The sequence below is a fragment of the Manihot esculenta genome, chromosome 10, assembly GCF_001659605.2.
Source record: "Manihot esculenta cultivar AM560-2 chromosome 10, M.esculenta_v8, whole genome shotgun sequence".
NCBI classification, from domain to species: domain Eukaryota; kingdom Viridiplantae; phylum Streptophyta; class Magnoliopsida; order Malpighiales; family Euphorbiaceae; genus Manihot; species Manihot esculenta.
The window spans coordinates 24,037,199-24,055,672 of NC_035170.2; the positions used below are offsets into that span (position 1 = coordinate 24,037,199).

The following is an 18,474-nucleotide window of genomic DNA, read 5'->3' on the forward strand; positions in this document are numbered from 1 at the left end:
TGAGAGCGTAATACACTGAATACACGGGATATAGTGATATAATTTCCAAACACAAATATCATCCCAATTAAAATCTTTCTGGCAAAAAGAAAATAGTCACATATTCTCACTTCCAAACATATAATACAAATTCCAGTAGTCTACAAATTAATAAAGAAAAAAATTAAAAGCAAAAGAAAAGACAAGAGAAAAGAAAACTAAGAAGAAGCAAACTAAGGAAAACAAACAAAAGAAGTTGATTGAAATTATTATAGAAGTTGATTGAAATGGAAATTCGAGGTGAAAAAAAAATGGAATTCGATATTTTTTATTATTATTTTTTCCTTCCGACTCTCGACGTAGACAGGTGATCAGGCGTATGAAAAACTTGTGATTTGAGCATCACCAGATCACCGCCCGTTTAAATATTAAACGACGATTCCGCTAAAGTTGGCTGAGATATTTTCTCCTCTCTCTAAAAAAACACGCGACACGTTCCTCGTTTTTCTATGCCTCTGGGTTTCTCCTTCCCTTCCTTTTCTTCTACTTCTCCTCCAATCAGCAGGTTTCAATTTTTTTTTTTTTTTAATTTACGTCTTCTGTTGATCTTTTCTTTCTTCCGTTACCTTCCATGGATTCTGTTGCTCATAAACTGGAGCTTTTTAATTGTGCATTCTTCTATTTGGCTCTGAAAGTCCAATTTTCTTAGTCTTCTTTCATTTTTGCAGGTTTGCTTGGTCAATGGTTTTTCTTGTTTTCTCTGATGTCTGTGAGAGTTTAGAGGAAGACGGTTCAGGTTATGGACCTTGCGGTGGGTTTTCTCTGGACTTCCAGGTGGAGATGTGCATATATCTTCGTGTTTTGTTTCTTGTTGATTGTACTGAGTTTTTCAGTTCGATGATTATATATTGTTTGTTTGTTATGTGTTCTGGGATTTTTTGTGCCTGTACCTGCATTAACTATACTCTGCGTCAAATGAAATTAGGTTATGATCATAGAGGAGAAATTGTAGAATTCATTTGAACTCATATTCTTATTATCAGTTTGTTTATGGGAAGGCACACACTTGGTTGTAGCTCATTAAAAGCAACCAAAGCTGAAGACAAGACTAACCACCAAAAAGGAAGCTAAATGATCCTCATATATCTTGAACTTGGATCAAATTTTCAATTTTATCCAGTGCTTAATTAATTTATATCAATTGCATATGGGTAAAAATGATGTCAAATGGCGTGTTTATATTAACCAGTTGTTGAATTGGCATGCTATAATGGCTGGGTTATCTCGTTATGGTTTCACCACACATTGACTAAGGCACAACTGTAACTTTCTGACCACTTGAATTCTCTCTCTGTGAATCTGTTGAAATGTGGACAACTTTGGATAGTCTTCATGACAATACTTTAAACCCTATTTAGCATGTTCATCCATATTAGCATACTAGTTCAAAGCTAATATTAGACTGGCAATGATACATGCCATATGATATGAAATAGTCCTGGATGGAATTTCTACAAACCATCTTTTTGTGACATGAGGAGTTCTATTCCTACTTATATTTGTAGAATTGGTTTTATTTTATTTTATTTTTTCATTTCTTACTAGTTTACTTTTGTTTCCTTAGTTTGTAGGCATTCCTTAGGTATTTTGTATTTTCTGTCCAAGTTCAACTATGGTTTCTAGGCCTTATAGATATCATCTTATGTATTATGTAGAAGTGAGGTAGTCCATTATTAATAAAATTAAGATCTTTCTAGGTTTCTTCTAGATTCAAGGATCTTAGTGCATAGGCACAATCTAGCCTTATTTACATAGTCCTGTCTTGCTCAATTGGTATTAGATCAAAGTTTTGCTCGGCTTTTTAGTGACATATTGTGGGGTTCAAAGAAAATTCTTCATGGGGGTAGATCTTAAGTGGAGATTCTTTGTAAACTTTCTTGGAATCATGAATATGGTAACATGGAATCGGAGACTTTATTCATAGTTAATCTATTCGTAGATACATCTCTAGTTTTAGAAATTGCATATCTTGATGATGACTTTTATAGAAATATTTGATCTTCAAATTCTTGTTAGTTCTTTTTTTTAAAAAAAAAAACAAAATTCATAAGATTTATAGAGATGACAACTACAGCAGTAGCAACAAAGGCTTAAACCCTAGATAGATGCGTCAACAATGAAATAAATTTTAGTGAATGAATTTTATTATATTATTACAAGTATATGTATATACAAACACACATATATGTTTGCTTTAAGTAATAACCAAAGAAATATTACGAGGGGTTTATTAAAAACTTAAGACTTGTGTTAAAAAATCTACCTTAAGTTTTGAGGCAATTTGCAGTGTGAAGATAATGGGTTAGAAGCCTTGTCAGTTGTCACAGGTCAATTAAGACCATGAATGTGAAGCACTTTGAACTAAAACAAATGGAAACAACTCAAGGAAGGACTAATAGAGCATAGATAAAAAACATAACAACCCTCCACGTATCCAGGGTGTGTCCAAAGAGCCCAAAACACACTCCAACATATGTCCAAGGCTAGCCTGGGAGTTTCAAGCAACCTCAGTCTTGCATCTGGCACACCCTAGGGCATGCTTTAGAAAGTACTACATGCCCTAGGGTGTGCTTGTCTCGGTTCAACTACAGAAGTTAGGTCTAACATCCCAAAACATGTGGATTGCATCTCCAAGTGGGTCCCCAACAATCCTAACATGATCTGATCTATTTTGAAAAAGTTTCTACTACTTTTAGAGTTTTATCCTCCAAATTAGATTTTATTCTTTTTTATTCAATTAGGATTAGTTATTTAAGTTTCCTGTTTCAGATCTTTCTATTTGTATGTTAGTTTCACTAAAGTTCCTAAATAATAGTGTTATATTCCCAAAAAGTTTAGAGATTATAACTCTGTTTAGAATTTTAGTATTTTATTGCTTAAAATTCCAGTAAAGAGGTTCTCTCAATTTTCACTCTTATGTATGAGTGTGTTATTCTTGTAAGCTTTAGCTGCGTAGGTGGTATGGGAGCGGGTAAAAGCACCCCAATCTAGATGGCTAACCTTGATGAAGATGATAGCAATGGTTCCTGTGATGGTAATCAGAAAACAAGAGCCGTAAACCAAAGGGATGAAACATTGCAACGATTACATTGATGTTTAGAACAATAGATGGATCTTAGATTCGAGCATATTAAGAGATGCTTTGAAGAAAGCATTGCTTGTCCCATTGCTTTGGGAACTAATACGAGCAAGAATTAGATTGATAATAAAAGACCAAGGGATGGTGCAACTCGTGGTGACCCTATTAATTGGCCAAATCCTGCAAGTAGATAATTGGCCAAATCTTGCAAGTAGACACTTTGTCTACAATGAGGAAAATTGATATTCCTTGATTGTATGAGGATATCAACACAGAAGAATCCTTAGAGTGGATAGTGCAATTGGATGAATTCTTGGATCATGTGCATATAGTATATGAAACAAATTAAATTGGTGGCATGTCATCTAAAGGATAGTGCTTCTGTGTGGCGGGAGCAACTACAGTTGAGAAGAGCAAGAGAAGGAAAAGTTATCTCCACAGATGATATTAAAATTGCGAATCAGCTAGGAGGTATCTTTATGAAAGCTTTGAATGGATCTCAGGTTGACTATATCTGTAACAAGCTAGCATGATAAATATATATATTCCAACTTTTGGGTGAATGTTAAGGAAAGTCAACTTGTGTAAATATTCTCAATTAATAGTTAGCATAGATTTAGGGATTTTATATTCTTATTAGCAAGGACTATGTGTGTATATTTGTATCAATTGCTCTTGAGTCTTGAATCAACAAAGAAAATTATTTACAACATTCAATTTTCTTGCCTAATCATATGGAAGTCCACTTGGAACTGGGGAATGTGGTTGGAGTTGGACATTGTATTTTGATAAATATCTCAATATCTTTGTAAATGGTTGCTTATTTTTTGTTGGTTATCTTCTTACTCAGGCACTTGATCTTCTGCCTTAAAATGGCCAACTATGCCACTAATAAGCTTCTGAATACATGAAAGTAATTTGTTTGTTTCTTACTCAAGAGTCTTATTGTGGGGCTAGTTAAGTTTAACCATAGACCCCTGTTTTTGGCAATGATAGCAGTGAGTTTGGGTGACGGATTTAAAAAAGATGTTTGAGGTAGCTGTTTTGTCCTTTGTTAGCTTTTCAATGGTACCAAGACTTTTATATATATATATACTCTTCCTTGCACTTAAAAGAGACAGTGACAAGGCTTCAAACTTGGGCCTTCACCCACAGTGTATACCGAGAATCTGAAAATATACAAGCTCAATTCTTTGCTAGACCAGGCTAAAGGGGTTAGGTATGGCTATGATTGGAAAATTCTACAAATTATTGTTTTCTTCCTTTCGTACTTTTTGCATCATTTTATGTATATTCTTGAGATACTGATTTTTTCTCTTGCTATAGTTTATTCCTTCATGGGCTATAATAAATGCACATTGTTTCTTCTCTCTTTTTCTCTCTTTCTCCCCCCCCCCCCCTCTTTATGTGCATTTCTAGCTTACTATATTGTACAGATTGTGGATATCTTTAGTTTGGATATCATAGAGTACTTGATAAATGATGAAAATTTGAAATTATGTTGATACTTTGTTTGGTTTCCACAAAATATGAAGACTCTAGTCATGTATGCTCTTTATTGCACTAGGTAACATTATTCTAGGCTTTGATTGTTTTAACATGTTGACAAATTCTGGTGTTATGTTTACAATATCATGAACTAAGCATTTCATTTGATTAACCTGGTTTTCTATTGATTGAATTGGATATCCTGTAAAATAAGTACTATTTTGGTTTTCGGACTTTCTCTTGTTTGTTTATTTTTATTTGGTCATTTGTTATTTTCTCTATTATTGAATCCCACATCAGTTGTGGAAAGGGGCAGCGTGCCCTTTATATGGGCCATAGGCACTCCTCCTCCTTGAGCGAGCTTTTGGGGTGAGTTAGGCCTGATCCAAATTTAACATGGTATCAGAGCCTCCCCATTCAATGTTGGGCCTCCCATAAATATGTCACGCACCTGTAAAAATTATGAGCGTGAGGGGGTGTGTTGAATCCCACATCAATTGTGGAAAGGGGTAATGTGCCCCTTATATGGGCTATAGACACTCCTCTTCCTTGACATGACTTGTGGGGTGAGTTAGGCTTGATTCAAATTTAACATCTATAATGAACTTCTTATCAATAAAATGAAAGAACGTAATCTACTGGGAAGACAAAGATAATTAAAAGAAACGTCACTGACATACTGAAAAATTTTCAAAAAATAAATATAGGTACCACAATGCAACCAGCATTTCACTTTATTTATCAAAATTAAATTTTAAGACATCAGTCTCTTCATCATTGCATAATTTAAATTGATGTCTGGCCAATAATTTTACAATAATATCTTAAGTCTATTTTTCATATTGTGTTGTCCTGCTGCAGGAAGATACTTCTTAATAGCTGACATACACAATCTCATGATGTAGAAGTTTGGCTTTTTCCACTGTGATGCAAGTTATTGGGGTGATGATTAGTATCTGTTTGTTAACCGCTTTGTTATTGCAGTTTTAGTCTGTTAAAAATTTTGAAATGAACTTAGTCAGTTGTCAAGTACACAGATTCTCAATAGTGTGTAGTGTGAAGAGACTTACCCAAGTTTCATTGACTTCGGTGGTGGTTCATTGGTACGAAGATGTGGCTGGCTCAGCTGGAGTTGGATTGGGGCATGCAAGTCATATCCATTGCTTAAAGTGTACGGTGGGTGGGAACTTCTGTTTGCGTTACTTGTATCCCTTTCTCCATTAGCCTGGAATTAATAATATCTGTTTAAGCTACCAGCCTGATAATAGCTGTTTACTTTATCAAATTTCAAGTTAGATATGGCAGTGCTGTTGTTTCAAACTTTCAGTAGGCCATAGGCTTAAGATTGGGCATTCAATATGCTAGGTTGTTGGATCCAACCTTTTGAGGGCATTTTTTATACAATAGTTGTAGTAAGGTTCTTAAGTGCACAAAAAATTGTGTTTGGAGTGAAATAGGATATGAAGGACATTTTCTTATGGATACATGTATTGTGAGATGAATACCTTCTTACGTAATTCTGCATTTTCTTGGCAGAGGAGGTCAACTTTCTTCTGCAGTTTTAGGTTTTCTTCATAAGTGAGGTTTCCCTGAAATTAAGTTGATAAAGAATGTCAAATTAAAAATTTTCTAACAAGAAATGGAGCAAATTTTGAAGTCAATATTTCAAAAAAAACCTTTCTGATCAGTTCCTTGATTTCATCTGTTAAAATTTGGTCCTGCAGAAAAGGAAAAAAATGAGCTTCATTAACAAATATACATGTAATATGTTTGTGCATGGAGTGAGCTTGAATGTGATAAGTTACGTAGTGAAGTATGAGTAAGGCTTCCACACCTTTTTCATCCGAACACCTTTCAGGCTCATCTCCAGTTGGTTTTCTAAATTTTCTACATCTTTGAAACTCAGACCAGAAAGTTCTTCTCCCATCAAGTGCCTGTATATATGTCAGAATGGACTGGTCAAGTGGGGCTACTGAAGTTTTTTTCTCCATAAATATATTACATTGGAAAGGTCATATTTTGTTTAGGAGTTTATGCTACAATTCTCATTGTGTTCTGTTTTGTTGAGGCTATTTTTATGTATCAATAAATACTTGGATTTGTAGTTTTTAGAATATAGGCTTAGTTGATTATTAGAGTTTGTTTTGGGAAGCTAGTTTTAGGTTAAATGAGTTTTTCTTTTATCGTGTAAAGTGTTTTCCTAGAATAGAATTAGAAGTGCATTTTAATTAGGCACTGGGTTTTGCTTATTGAGATCATTTTTTCCAATAAACTGATCAATTTTGCAAATTCACCATGTCATCTAAATTTTATAAGTATTCTATATGGCCTGTATTTTATTAGGCAAGGACTTTTTGTTTGATAATTGCGCTGTACCAAACAATCTTATGATGCTCATGGGGTATGATGTAGATAATAAACTCCATGTCGAAATTATATTAATAATTTTGTCAAGTTTTGTTCACTGAACAATACTGCAGTAGTTGGGTAATCTCTTTAATTATTGTTCCTCCCCTTCATTGCACAATACAATCAATAGATTACTATTTTTTAGATTGACAAAGGATCAACCCCAATTTAATACAGTAGTACTCCTAGCACTAAATGATATACATTTGAACTTGCTAACTTTTAATCCACTCATATATGGACCCTTCCCATTGTCCCAAAATAGGTAGTCCAAGTTATTTTAGTAGTTATAGGCATTATTAAAGTTATATATAAACATTTTATCCCTCTCTCGTGTTGATGAGGGATTCCTTGTCCCACTTGCATTGTCCAAACAGTGTTGAGATGTTACAATTACATGCATATACTTACTCTTGACATCTATATAAGGATACACATATAAAATATGGACAAAAGCTAGTATTTTCCTAGAGAGATTTTTCTGTGATTTACAATTGTTTTGAGCTAATAAATTGAGAATGTGTGTGTCATTTTAGCTAAACTGTAAATACTTGTGTATTTTGGGTATCCTGCTAAATAAATTGAGAATGTGCGTGTTTTTTTAAATTTTTTTAGGAAATGATAATGTGTTTTTCACCCTCTTTGTTTCTATTATTTCATTGATTATCAATCTTGTAGGTTTTTTACACTAGGATAAGTTTCACTAGTAATTAACAAGACTACCATAGTTTTAATTTATGGATTCTTATATTTTTAGTTATTGACTAATTAATTGTAAGGATCCATAAATTAATGTATAATTGAGTGTTTATTGACTCTACCTGTGGCATTCTTGCAAGTATTGCAATTCCTTCCTCAAGCTTGCAACTTCCCTTTGCCAAAACTAGTAAGAACAAAGTGGAAGGTTTTATGCAAAAGAAAGCGCTATATATCTAGAGATTGAAAGTGAGAAATTATTGCAATAAAAATTTGGGCATAGATGAAAAATGCATTAGATAATTGATAGAATAAAAGAAAAGTGTGTTTAAGTTGCTTTTTTATATATGGTCGTTGTCATATTTTATTGGGTGGTAAAAAGAAGTGCATGGTGACATTCATTACAATTATTATATAACGGTAACAACCATTATAATTTTGTCACCTCCCTAAGAACAATTGTTATCAATATAGAAGCCTTCTTTTTTCTTTTTTCTTTTTTTTAATCTATCTTTTTACTTCTCTCGCTTTCTTATTTATAAATTTCTACCTCCCTATGCATCATTTCGTATGTTTATTTAGCCTGTTTCAACTTAAATCCTATAAAAACTTGTGCTAAATTTTAGCTTAATTTTACTTTTTGATGATGTAAAAGTAAAATCTATCTACCTCTTTACTCTTTCTTTAAAAGAGCTAAGTTAATTGCAATGAATCATTATTTCAAAGAATGGTAACATATAATGTAATTTATATATATTATATAATGGGTACAATGAATCATTGCTTTAGCTTTGAACCATTTGTAATAGTATAACCTATTATTTAAAAGCAATGTTATTAGAATGGTAGGATTTGTTGATAAGAAAATCATATAATTAGCATTAAACCCTTAGTTCAACAATACGAATCTAATGGATGAATTGTATGAAGCCAAGAATCGCTTGAATCAAAGACGAATTGTTAGGAACCAATAAATCCATTGATTCATGAAGCGAAAGGCAACAAATGGCCAAATTATGATTCATTTATTTGTGATACAAATTGTAATTCGTACTGAATAACTGGTCTAAAAATATGAATCTAATGAGTGAAATGCAAGTAGCTAAGAATCGCATGAATAAAAAAGTGAACTGTAAGCATCAATTTGCAAAGCAAAGGGCAACAAAAGGCCAAATTCAAAAAGGAAAAAGAAGAGGAAAAGACAAAAAGTCCAAGAAGGACAATAAATTATTAAGAGGAAAAGGGAAAATGGCTCAAGATAGTTTTAGTTATTTTTGTTTAAAACTTTTACTTACTAGTTTCATACTTTGAGCTTGGCCATAACAAATTCATTTGGTGCACTTTGATTTTATGTTTATTATATGATTTGGAACTAAATTTTACATATATATACATATATACATTATATACAATTAGATGTCTAATATATTTTGATAAAATTAATAGGAAATGTATCTACAAATATACATATATCAATATCAATTGATTTTTGGAAAGTTATATTGAATCTTACAATTTGATTTGATTTTCAAATGACAACTGTGCTTAAAGGTATTAAATAGGTTTGTTTTTAGTATTTGGGCTTAACAAAGACACTGAAGATCTTTGAATGACATTTTCGGAGGGTCCAAGATTGTGTATGAAGATTGGTTCTTAATGGTTTATTTTCATTATTGTGCTTCTCCTATTATTTCCTTGTGTTTTATATAATTTGTATTTATCTTGGTGAACTACTCTTGCCATTCTTTTGCCTTTTTTTCAAAGTTCCGTTAAGATTTTACCTTGTATATTTACCTATTTGGAGTGGTATGCTAGGCTATCTTCTTAGAGATTGTTAGAGGTTTAATTAGGTCATGGTTTGAAATTATTCTCATTTTTCAATTTAATAGAATTTTGCTATATGGCAAAGGAAGTGAAAAAAAATGGTTTGTGATTCATACTAAAAGTTCTGGACAAAGGGGGGTTGCCAAGGGATGGAGAGTTTTATAGCCCCATCTAGATAAGTTTATGTGATATTATTGTAATTGTGAATTTTTCTTGACTTTACTATAAAAGGTATTTTCAAACAACTCTTTAAGACAATAGGGAAAATTTTTTGGTGGCTATTCATAGATTAGGCATGTTGCCTTGCATCTTGTTATTTTTCTTTTTGTGATAATTATTCTAACACCCTAGGTTTGTGTCGTGTTAGTAATTATCAACAATAAAACAATTTGATTGAACAAAGTGTTCAAGGCTAAAGATGTAGGCTAGTCATGCTGTTAGATCAATAATGGGAAGTAGAACAAAGTGTGGTTAGATTTAGGTGCCATGTTGTTGATAACAACATCCTTCCTCAGCCCACAAATATGGGACTGCTTCGTATTCTGGGTCACCATTATTGTTGTTAACAACACCACAACAACCACTAAATCGCAATTACAAACTAGCTGGCGTTTGGCCAAATGGATCCTTTGCCACCATAGCACAAATGATTACATGTTGACAACATTATCAGCATATAATGAATGAGGATCTAACTTTTTTTTCTTTTCCAAATATCAAAGATCTGAGAAAGCTTTCATTCTTCTCGGACACTAAAATATCTAGAAAAAAGATTTCCTCATAGTAGCATATCTTCTTCAACTTGCACTTTGAGGAAATTTTGTCTTCTTTCCTTGCCAACAGCAACATGGCTTTATAAAGGACTTTGCCCAAAAAGAAGCTTCATATCTCCTCCCTCTTATTGAGATACCATCATTGTATATGAAGTTTCAAAAGGTTTGCAAAGGTAGGTAGTCCCTAGAGAAAAAAAAAATCCTTGCATATGGGTGTTTTGCAATTCACCATTGGAGGAAAGAAGATAAGACATAAAGTTTATAAGGGTAAATACATCTTGTGTTCGTTGCTTTGAGAGGCTTTACATAAAGGATTTTGATGAATGGAAATTTTCATGAAAAAGGGATTTTTTTAGGGAGGAGTTATTACCCTTGCAGTTGAACTTACCTTATTTAAGCTTTAATAGTAGTTTAGTTGGGATCGGTTAAATCGATTCTTTTTCTATATTTTATTTATTTATGGGAGGTTTTTAACTACTAAGCTATTTTTTCGCTTCTTTGGAGTTTGTTGTTTAAGATCTTTCTTATGTCAGCATTCCATGCTAATGCATATGATGTTTTGTGAGGAACATGTCCAAACCATCTGAATCGTACCTTATCGTATTGCAATAGCCATAGTTTCCATCTTACAATTGCACTTATTTCGTTTAATTTTATCTATCTTGGCATCCTCATGTTTGTCACATTAATTCTGTGCACATTTCTTTACCACCTTATAGTGTGTTTCTTATGGTGCCGGATCATGGATCGTGTCACGATATGACTCCTTAACGAGAGAGTCTTAAATCTCACAATTATTAGAAATAAATTTTGTTTATTTTATTGAACACTGATAACCGCTTATATACTTGAGGTTCATATAATCACAATATTTCTAACTAAAATAGAAGTCTAATACAAGTAATTATTAGATAATAAACTGTTAAGATCAGATAATAAAATTCTAATAACAAATGAATAAGATAAGATAATAAATAAATATGATCTGTTTGTTTTTGATGTTATGGATTTAATCTATCCATTATCCATGACAATGTTCCTTGGAACAAAGCCAGTTGAATTGGGGAACTAAGGTAGTTGCAGTTGCCCTGACTATTAAAAGATGCAATGTGAAGTGAGTTTGAGTATTTTTGCCAATTTCATTTTTAGCCCAATTCTTCTTTTCTCTTTCCTAGTTGAACCCATCTACATTTGTTTGGAAGAATTTTCTCATCCTCTTTCTATTGCTCTCTAAAATTTAACAATAGATATTACCACACTTTATTTGCAGTTTTAGTTTCTTGGTTTCTTCAAAAATAGCTATTTAGTCTTTTTGGAGCCAGAGTGTACATATTAGACTAGCATTTTTTTTCCTAAAAGTAATTTAAGAAAAAGATAAACATATTTTTGCTTTGAATACTGACTACCAAAATTTATGGAAGTATCAAGCATTTTAGTGTTTGAGTCAAATTCATGTAAATATGTGGATTTGATACAATTTGCCAATAAAGGTTGAAAATAATCATATCCACATTATTGCATTTATTGACATAATTTCAGTTATGGCTAGTTTTTGTTGCACTCTGACTAACAATGATATAAAATTGTTAAGTTATGAATATCTCTATGATGCTAGAGTAAAGGAGTACTGGTGCTTGAATGGGTAAGCAGGAAGCTACAAGTGCCTTGAGTATTTACATGCTGACCCCGATATAGTGTTGGATGGTAGACTTAGATTTCTAAATAATGGTTGACTTGATCTGAGAGGTTGTGCTCTTTCTAAGAATGGCATTGTAGAAGTTGCCATGGGCTTTCAAGACCTTGTACACTTTCTAAATGATTGAAGGAAAATGAATGTCATTGCTAATATTGTCATAGGCTTGATGAAACAGAACAAGTGAACTTGGGCACTCTGGAAAGGAAGCTTTATGGATGGATGAGTGATCAGATGTTTTCTATGGATTTTGAATGGAAAATTGTTTCCTGACAAGGGATATGATATTTGATAATCTGGGATAGAATATTTGCAGATGGCATGCACTGAACTAACTTTTTCAATGGTATTAATTTCAAGGTGGAAGCTTAAAGTCCGTCTGATATGATACCATTTATCCAATAAGTGTTTGGAGGTCTTCAGGACTGCAGCTTTTCTAATTTTGTGTTACAATTAGAGCTGTGTCACGAATAAGAGGATAAAACTTGGGAATTGGAGGGAAAGTTTGTTGAGTGACAGTTATAGTTGTGGGTTGTTAAAGAAAAGACTATAGCTGAGCATTATTGATCATCTTCAAAGATCAATGAGAATTATTTCTCTCTCAATACTTATATTCTATTTCTCCTATGTCTCTCTCTCCTCTAAATTCTTCTTCTTCTACTGTAGCACAGATCCCAATCTAGGATTGAGAACATAATGATAAGAGTCGGGGTAACATTTGCAGTGCATCCCCCTTTTTCCTCAGCAGATGATTAAGAATATGTCATTTAATGTATTGGTCATCTTTTTGATATCTTCTCTGAGGGACAAATATGGTTGCATAATCAAATACTCTTTAAGGATTTTGGTGACATAATTTGAGGAATAATCTCAATGTGTACCACAACATGAATGTTGAAAAACCTATTAAGATGGTTGCCTTGGAAGTTTGCCTGTAGATGAACCAAAACTTTGTAGACATCATTGACTGTTCTTGTTGGGTTTGTTGCTCAGCTCCTCATGTTACTGTGATGAATCTTTGTCCGGCACGCATTGACCTACTATACTGGACATGGCTAGTTGGCTACACAATCTACTAAACACAAGGAAATGAAAAAAAAAAAAGAAGGAAAACAAAATTTACTGATGCTGGACGTGGATATGTTTGTGAGTCTTGAGTAACACTTGTAGCAAAAGAAATTCGGTGTGGAGTTTAAACGGTCTTGTATACGTTTAATTCTCTACTTTAGAGAAAGAAAGAAGAAAAAGTTTATAAGGAAGAAGAAGACTCGGTTCATCTACTCATTATTCAATACTCCGGTAAGAAGGTTTGATAGCAATCCCACCTCAGAATCAAACTTTGATACCAATTATCGGGGTTCTTGATCCCCTACAAGTAGTTACTAATTTAGAAAAAGAAAAAGAAATAGAAAGAGAGGACATAGAAAAGAGCAGAAGTAGAAATGAGAGAGAAATATAGTAGAAAGATAAGATTTCTATTTATATTCTTGAGATTGATTACGGATGCCAATCCAATCTCAGGTAGTTGTATTTATATAGTTTATAGATATTTACCTTCATATGTTGTCAACTTATTAAACCTCTCCTCACAGTGGGAGCTTGAGCTCTTATGGCCTACTTTTAGCCATGCGGGATGGCTATTTGCATATGTCCGAAAGTAATATCTATTTTTCAGTGATGGGTATTCTTGAGAGAAAATTTTTAAATTCAACCTCTTTCGGTTGCGAGACTCGATCCAATTTGAATATTCTTCCACTAGCTGTCTAACTAATTCTCTACTGACTCTACTACCATTTTATTCCTTTATTAAAAATTCAACCCCAAAGACAATCTATATTTTCAACACCCCGTATGCCCCTTATCAGAACATGCTATATCAACAGTTTGAGATGGATACTTTTGAGTACCCATCTTAAGTGGATTAGAAGCTACTATTCGGATTTATATATTTCCACTACAATGAACACGTGGTCGTATAAATTGGAAATACAACGGGAATTTCTTATTAAGTGGTTTGTAGAGCTTACAGAAGTAGAATGGATAATGGGGGATTCCATGAGGGACACATACTGGTTAGAAAGTGAATGGTTTCAAGTGAGTTGAGTTGTTGGAAGATTCAACAGATAAAGCGTCTAGATTCTAGTTATGTGATGCGAAAATTCTCCATATTAGGCATTTGAATATGTGGGATTGCTAGGAATTGTGTTGTCGTGTTGTGATGAATAACAGTTCTGATAATAGTGAGAAGAACTTCTTTTTGAATATGAAGACTTTGCAATGAATGTTAATCAGTGAAATACTTGTTTCAAAAGAATGTGAATTTTTATATTTTACGTGTGAGTTTTGCCATACATGATACATGTTTTTTAAATCTAAAAATGGATGTATCTAGATATAGCATTTTCCATGTAAAATCATGTCTGGAGGTGACTACCATTGGTTGATTATATTGTTGCAGTTCTTCCCAACTGATCATGTCCTAAGTATTTTGTCTAACCTATTCAAATCCACGGAGTGTATGGTGACTATTGTGATTGAATATGAGGGATAGTGGGAATAATGGGTACAACGGGCTACCTACTGAACTTCACAGTCAGAGTAGCGGCGGAAATAGTGACCGTAAAATGTTTGAGGGTGGAAATGTTGCAGTATCAATTGAAGTTCTTAGACAAGCTACAAATAATTTTAGCGAGAACAATATTATGGAAGAGGCGTTTTTGGTGTAGTGTATAGAGGGGAGTTGCATGATGGGACTAAGATTGCTGTGAAGAGGATGGAAGCCACGGTGATGGGCACCAAAGGTATGAATGAGTTGAAGTTCCTTCAAAGGTTAGACATAAGCATCTTGTTGCTCTTTTAGGTTAATGTGTGAATGGCAATGAGAGACTATTGTTCTATGAGTTCATGCCTTTTGATTGGCAAGTTCATGGCTATGCCCCACTTACATGGAAACAAAGAGTTACCATTGCACTAGATGTCGCAAACCATTTTCTAGCATAGCTTTCGTGGTATTTTGTGTTGAAATCTAAGACAAGGTATGTAGATATGAAATTATACCTCAGGATTTTTCCAAAAGGAGAGAGAATTTAAGAGTATTCCTTATTCAGCATAAAGGATTTCTATTTTTCTGGCTTTTAACTTTTTGCTTGTGAAGTATAGCTATGTTAGATCCACATACTACCATGGATGCAATAGAACATAGAGAGCAAAAGTGATTACCTTGATTCCTGAAGCAGGACTCATCAGTTGACCTTGCTCCTCTTTGAGCTTGTTGTATCGTTCAATAACTGAATTCATACTGAAAAAGGAGATCAGGAGTGAAAATAAAGTTATTTTATAAGAGAATAGCTTTAATTAACAAATAAATTGAAAAAGCAAACTTCTAGCATTGTACTATTATTTGAAGGTTTGAATTTTTAAATTTTATTTGAAATATATAACATTTATAACAATCAATTGAATTAAATTTATAATATAATTAAGTTAATTTTTAGCACAAGAACGTTTCAAATTTGGTGTAAAAATTTGATTTGAGAAAAATATTAATTTTTTGTTTTACCGGTAAATTAAGAATTTTTTTTCTAAACAATGACTTCCTAGTTAATATATTAGCCGCTATCATCATAATTTGAAGATGAAGTTAGAAAATCTTGAGTTAGAGTGTAATCGGTTGGTATGATTTCTTGTTGAACAAAACTGAAAATTGAACTATTTTCGTTTTTTTATATAATTTGAATTGAAATATATCAGTTCAGTTAGATTTGGTTAATCTGTTTTTAAATTCCTTTGCATGCATTTCAAATGATCTTCAAATGCTCAGTTAGTTATAAAAGTACACATTTACAAATTCAATAAATCATCTAAAAAATCTACTAAAATAAATTATCTCAAAAATTCGTTGCTACAAAACCCAGCATTCACTTATCAATAATTTTAACATAACAAAACCATTCTTCAAAGGATTGTAAGCAAGATTCTGGTGAAGTCAACCATACAGGACCCAGATTTGACGTGATGTCCCAATTTGAAGAGGCAAATTTGAAGTTCTAGGACTGGTAATATCTTTTTCATTGTTCTTCAACACGCAATCCTATAATCTAAACAAAACCTGAATTAACTACAACGATACGAGGATGTTTGGTAATGCAACATAGTCTGGGTGAGGCAATAAGGGGAAGTTGAGAGGGGAGGAGCAGTGATAAGTCACGTCGGTCTCTTTGAGTATCTAAGAAAAATCCTCACCATAGACTGAAGATTTATGTAGGACATGATTTCATGCAGTAGATGTGGGATATTACTCCATGCAACTGCAGGTTCATATCAATTTGCAAAGTTTATTTTATGTGGTAAGAATGTGCTTCTAGTTTATGGAGAGTTATTATTTCCTTGTATATATTTAAAGAAGTGCAGATTGGAATAAAGACAAGCTTATCATTTCAAAATTCAGTTTGTGATCGTATTCTCACTTCAAGCAGAATATTTCTTAAAAGTAAAATTCTTACAGTTTTGACTGGGATCTGTTATTGGAATTAGAGTTATGGCAACTAATAAATAAGGATTGAAAATTCGGAAGTTGGGTTAGGTAGCCTTCAATTCAACTTTGGTCGACTGGAGGAAAGCATGAATGACAAACTACAAACTTTGGAAATAGCCCTTAGTTGAATATCTGAATTACTAACCTCTACCAAAGCACCTTTTTCCAGCATCCTCACAGAATCAACTACTAATTCCTTTACTCCATATCTAAGCCTCGTCAAAGAGGAGGCTTGCCCTGTAACGTAATAGGGACACTCGGTTTTTATATCAAAACTCACCAAACTGGAATTTCCGAAATATACAGGAGACGATCCTACCGAGTTGTTAGCAAAGGTAGACCAGTTCTTTGATTACCAGAACATTTTTATTCACAGAAGGTATTTTTAGCATCATTTCACTTGAGTGATAAAGTAAATCAGTGGTAACAATGGTTGCATCTAATATACAAAAAAGGAGGGTGAGATTTAGCATGGACAGACTTTCAAGAAGAGTTGTGGGCTAGATTTGGTCCTACAGATTGCAAGGACTTTGATGAGGAATTGTCCAAAATTTTACATACTAGTTTTCTTTGAGACTACCAATAAGAATTTGAAAGGTTGGGCAACCGAGTGCAGGGATAGACTCAGCAGGCATTGATAGGAACGTTTATAGGCAGTCTTAAGGTAGACATAGCCGATAGAATAAGAATATTTAGGCCTAAAATGCTAAAATGGGCTATCTACAGCGCTAATGATGAACTCCACGAGTGCATAACCACTTCCAACCAGTAACTACCACTCCTACTAAAGCAAAACCTCTATCGTCCATTATAAAACGGCTTTCCCGTGAAGAAATGTAAAAACAAAGGTCCTTGGGTTGTGCTTCAACTGTGATGTAAAATTTACTCTAAAAACAAAAGTGCAAAACACCACAATTAATAATGTTGGAAGGAAGTCACAACGATGGCAAAGAGAAAGGAGAAGATGAGAACTCTAATGTACCACCCAAAATCTCTCTCCATATGCTCATGAGATGGACGTCTATAAAACAATACAGGTAATGGCTATCATTGGCACGTAAGAAGTAGGGGTCTTGATTGATAGTGGCTCAACCTACAATTTTGCCAACCTTTTGCAATTGCCCGTCATTCCAATCGATCTTATTTGAAGTTAGAGTAGCCAATGGAAAAGCTCTAAGATGCCAAGTATGGTTTGATAGTGTACCATTCTTCTGCAAGTTATTCCATGTACACTTACATTGTATTTTTATCTTTAATTTGATTGGATGTGATATTACCTTTAATTTGATTTGATGTGGTGTTAGGAGTGCATTAGTTAGCTTAATTAGAGAATGTGGTGTGCAATTGGAAATATTGATTATGGAATTCCAACGGGACAATCCACCCTCCAACTGCAACGGACAACAACTCCTACCATTTGGCAAGCACCTATAAAGACTATAATCAAGGATACAAGCAAAGGAGCTCAATATGAGCTATCTGTATCCATTTAATTACTGCTACAGCCTCCAGCAAAGTCCAACCTGACATGGCAAAATTGCTAGAAAAATACGAGTTATTCTAGGAGACAACTTAGTTACCATCTCCTCGAGAAATCGATCACCACATCCATTTATAGGAAGGCACGAAACTGCTAATGTTTGTCCCTATTGGTATACTTTTTTTCAAAAAAATGAGATTGAAAAATAAGTCCATGACATATTAAAACTGAGCTAATAAGACTAAGTACCAATCCTTTCTCATCTCCTATCTTATTGGTTAAAAAAAAAAATGGCTTTTGGCGCCTTTGCATTGACTATAGAGCTTTAAATCATATTACCATTAAAGACAGGTTCTCAATTCCTACAATGGAAGATATGTTAGACAAATTTCATGGTGCCCAATATTTCACTACACTTGAACTTCGAGTCGGATACCATCAGGTATGAGTCCACTCTCC

General features: G+C 33.5%; 1 protein-coding gene and 1 long non-coding RNA gene across 2 annotated transcripts; one reads left to right on the plus strand and one right to left on the minus strand.

Annotated features, from left to right (window-relative positions):
* Positions 1 to 405: 405 nt before the first annotated feature.
* Positions 406 to 3,941, plus strand: LOC110625205. Its single transcript, XR_002489539.2, has 2 exons — positions 406 to 544; positions 708 to 3,941. It is a non-coding gene; the product is annotated as an uncharacterized LOC110625205 (long non-coding RNA).
* Positions 3,942 to 5,151: 1,210 nt separating this feature from the next.
* LOC110625206 (MADS-box transcription factor ANR1-like) lies at positions 5,152 to 15,367 on the minus strand. The gene is made up of 7 exons (XM_043961107.1): positions 15,221 to 15,367; positions 7,837 to 7,898; positions 6,441 to 6,540; positions 6,283 to 6,324; positions 6,112 to 6,195; positions 5,677 to 5,831; positions 5,152 to 5,597 (listed from the first exon to the last, which is right to left on the minus strand). The coding sequence occupies exons 1-7, from the start codon at positions 15,296 to 15,298 to the stop codon at positions 5,582 to 5,584; spliced, it is 537 nt and encodes a 178-aa protein (XP_043817042.1). The 5' UTR covers positions 15,299 to 15,367; the 3' UTR covers positions 5,152 to 5,581.
* Between the last annotated feature and the right edge of the window lie 3,107 nt (positions 15,368 to 18,474).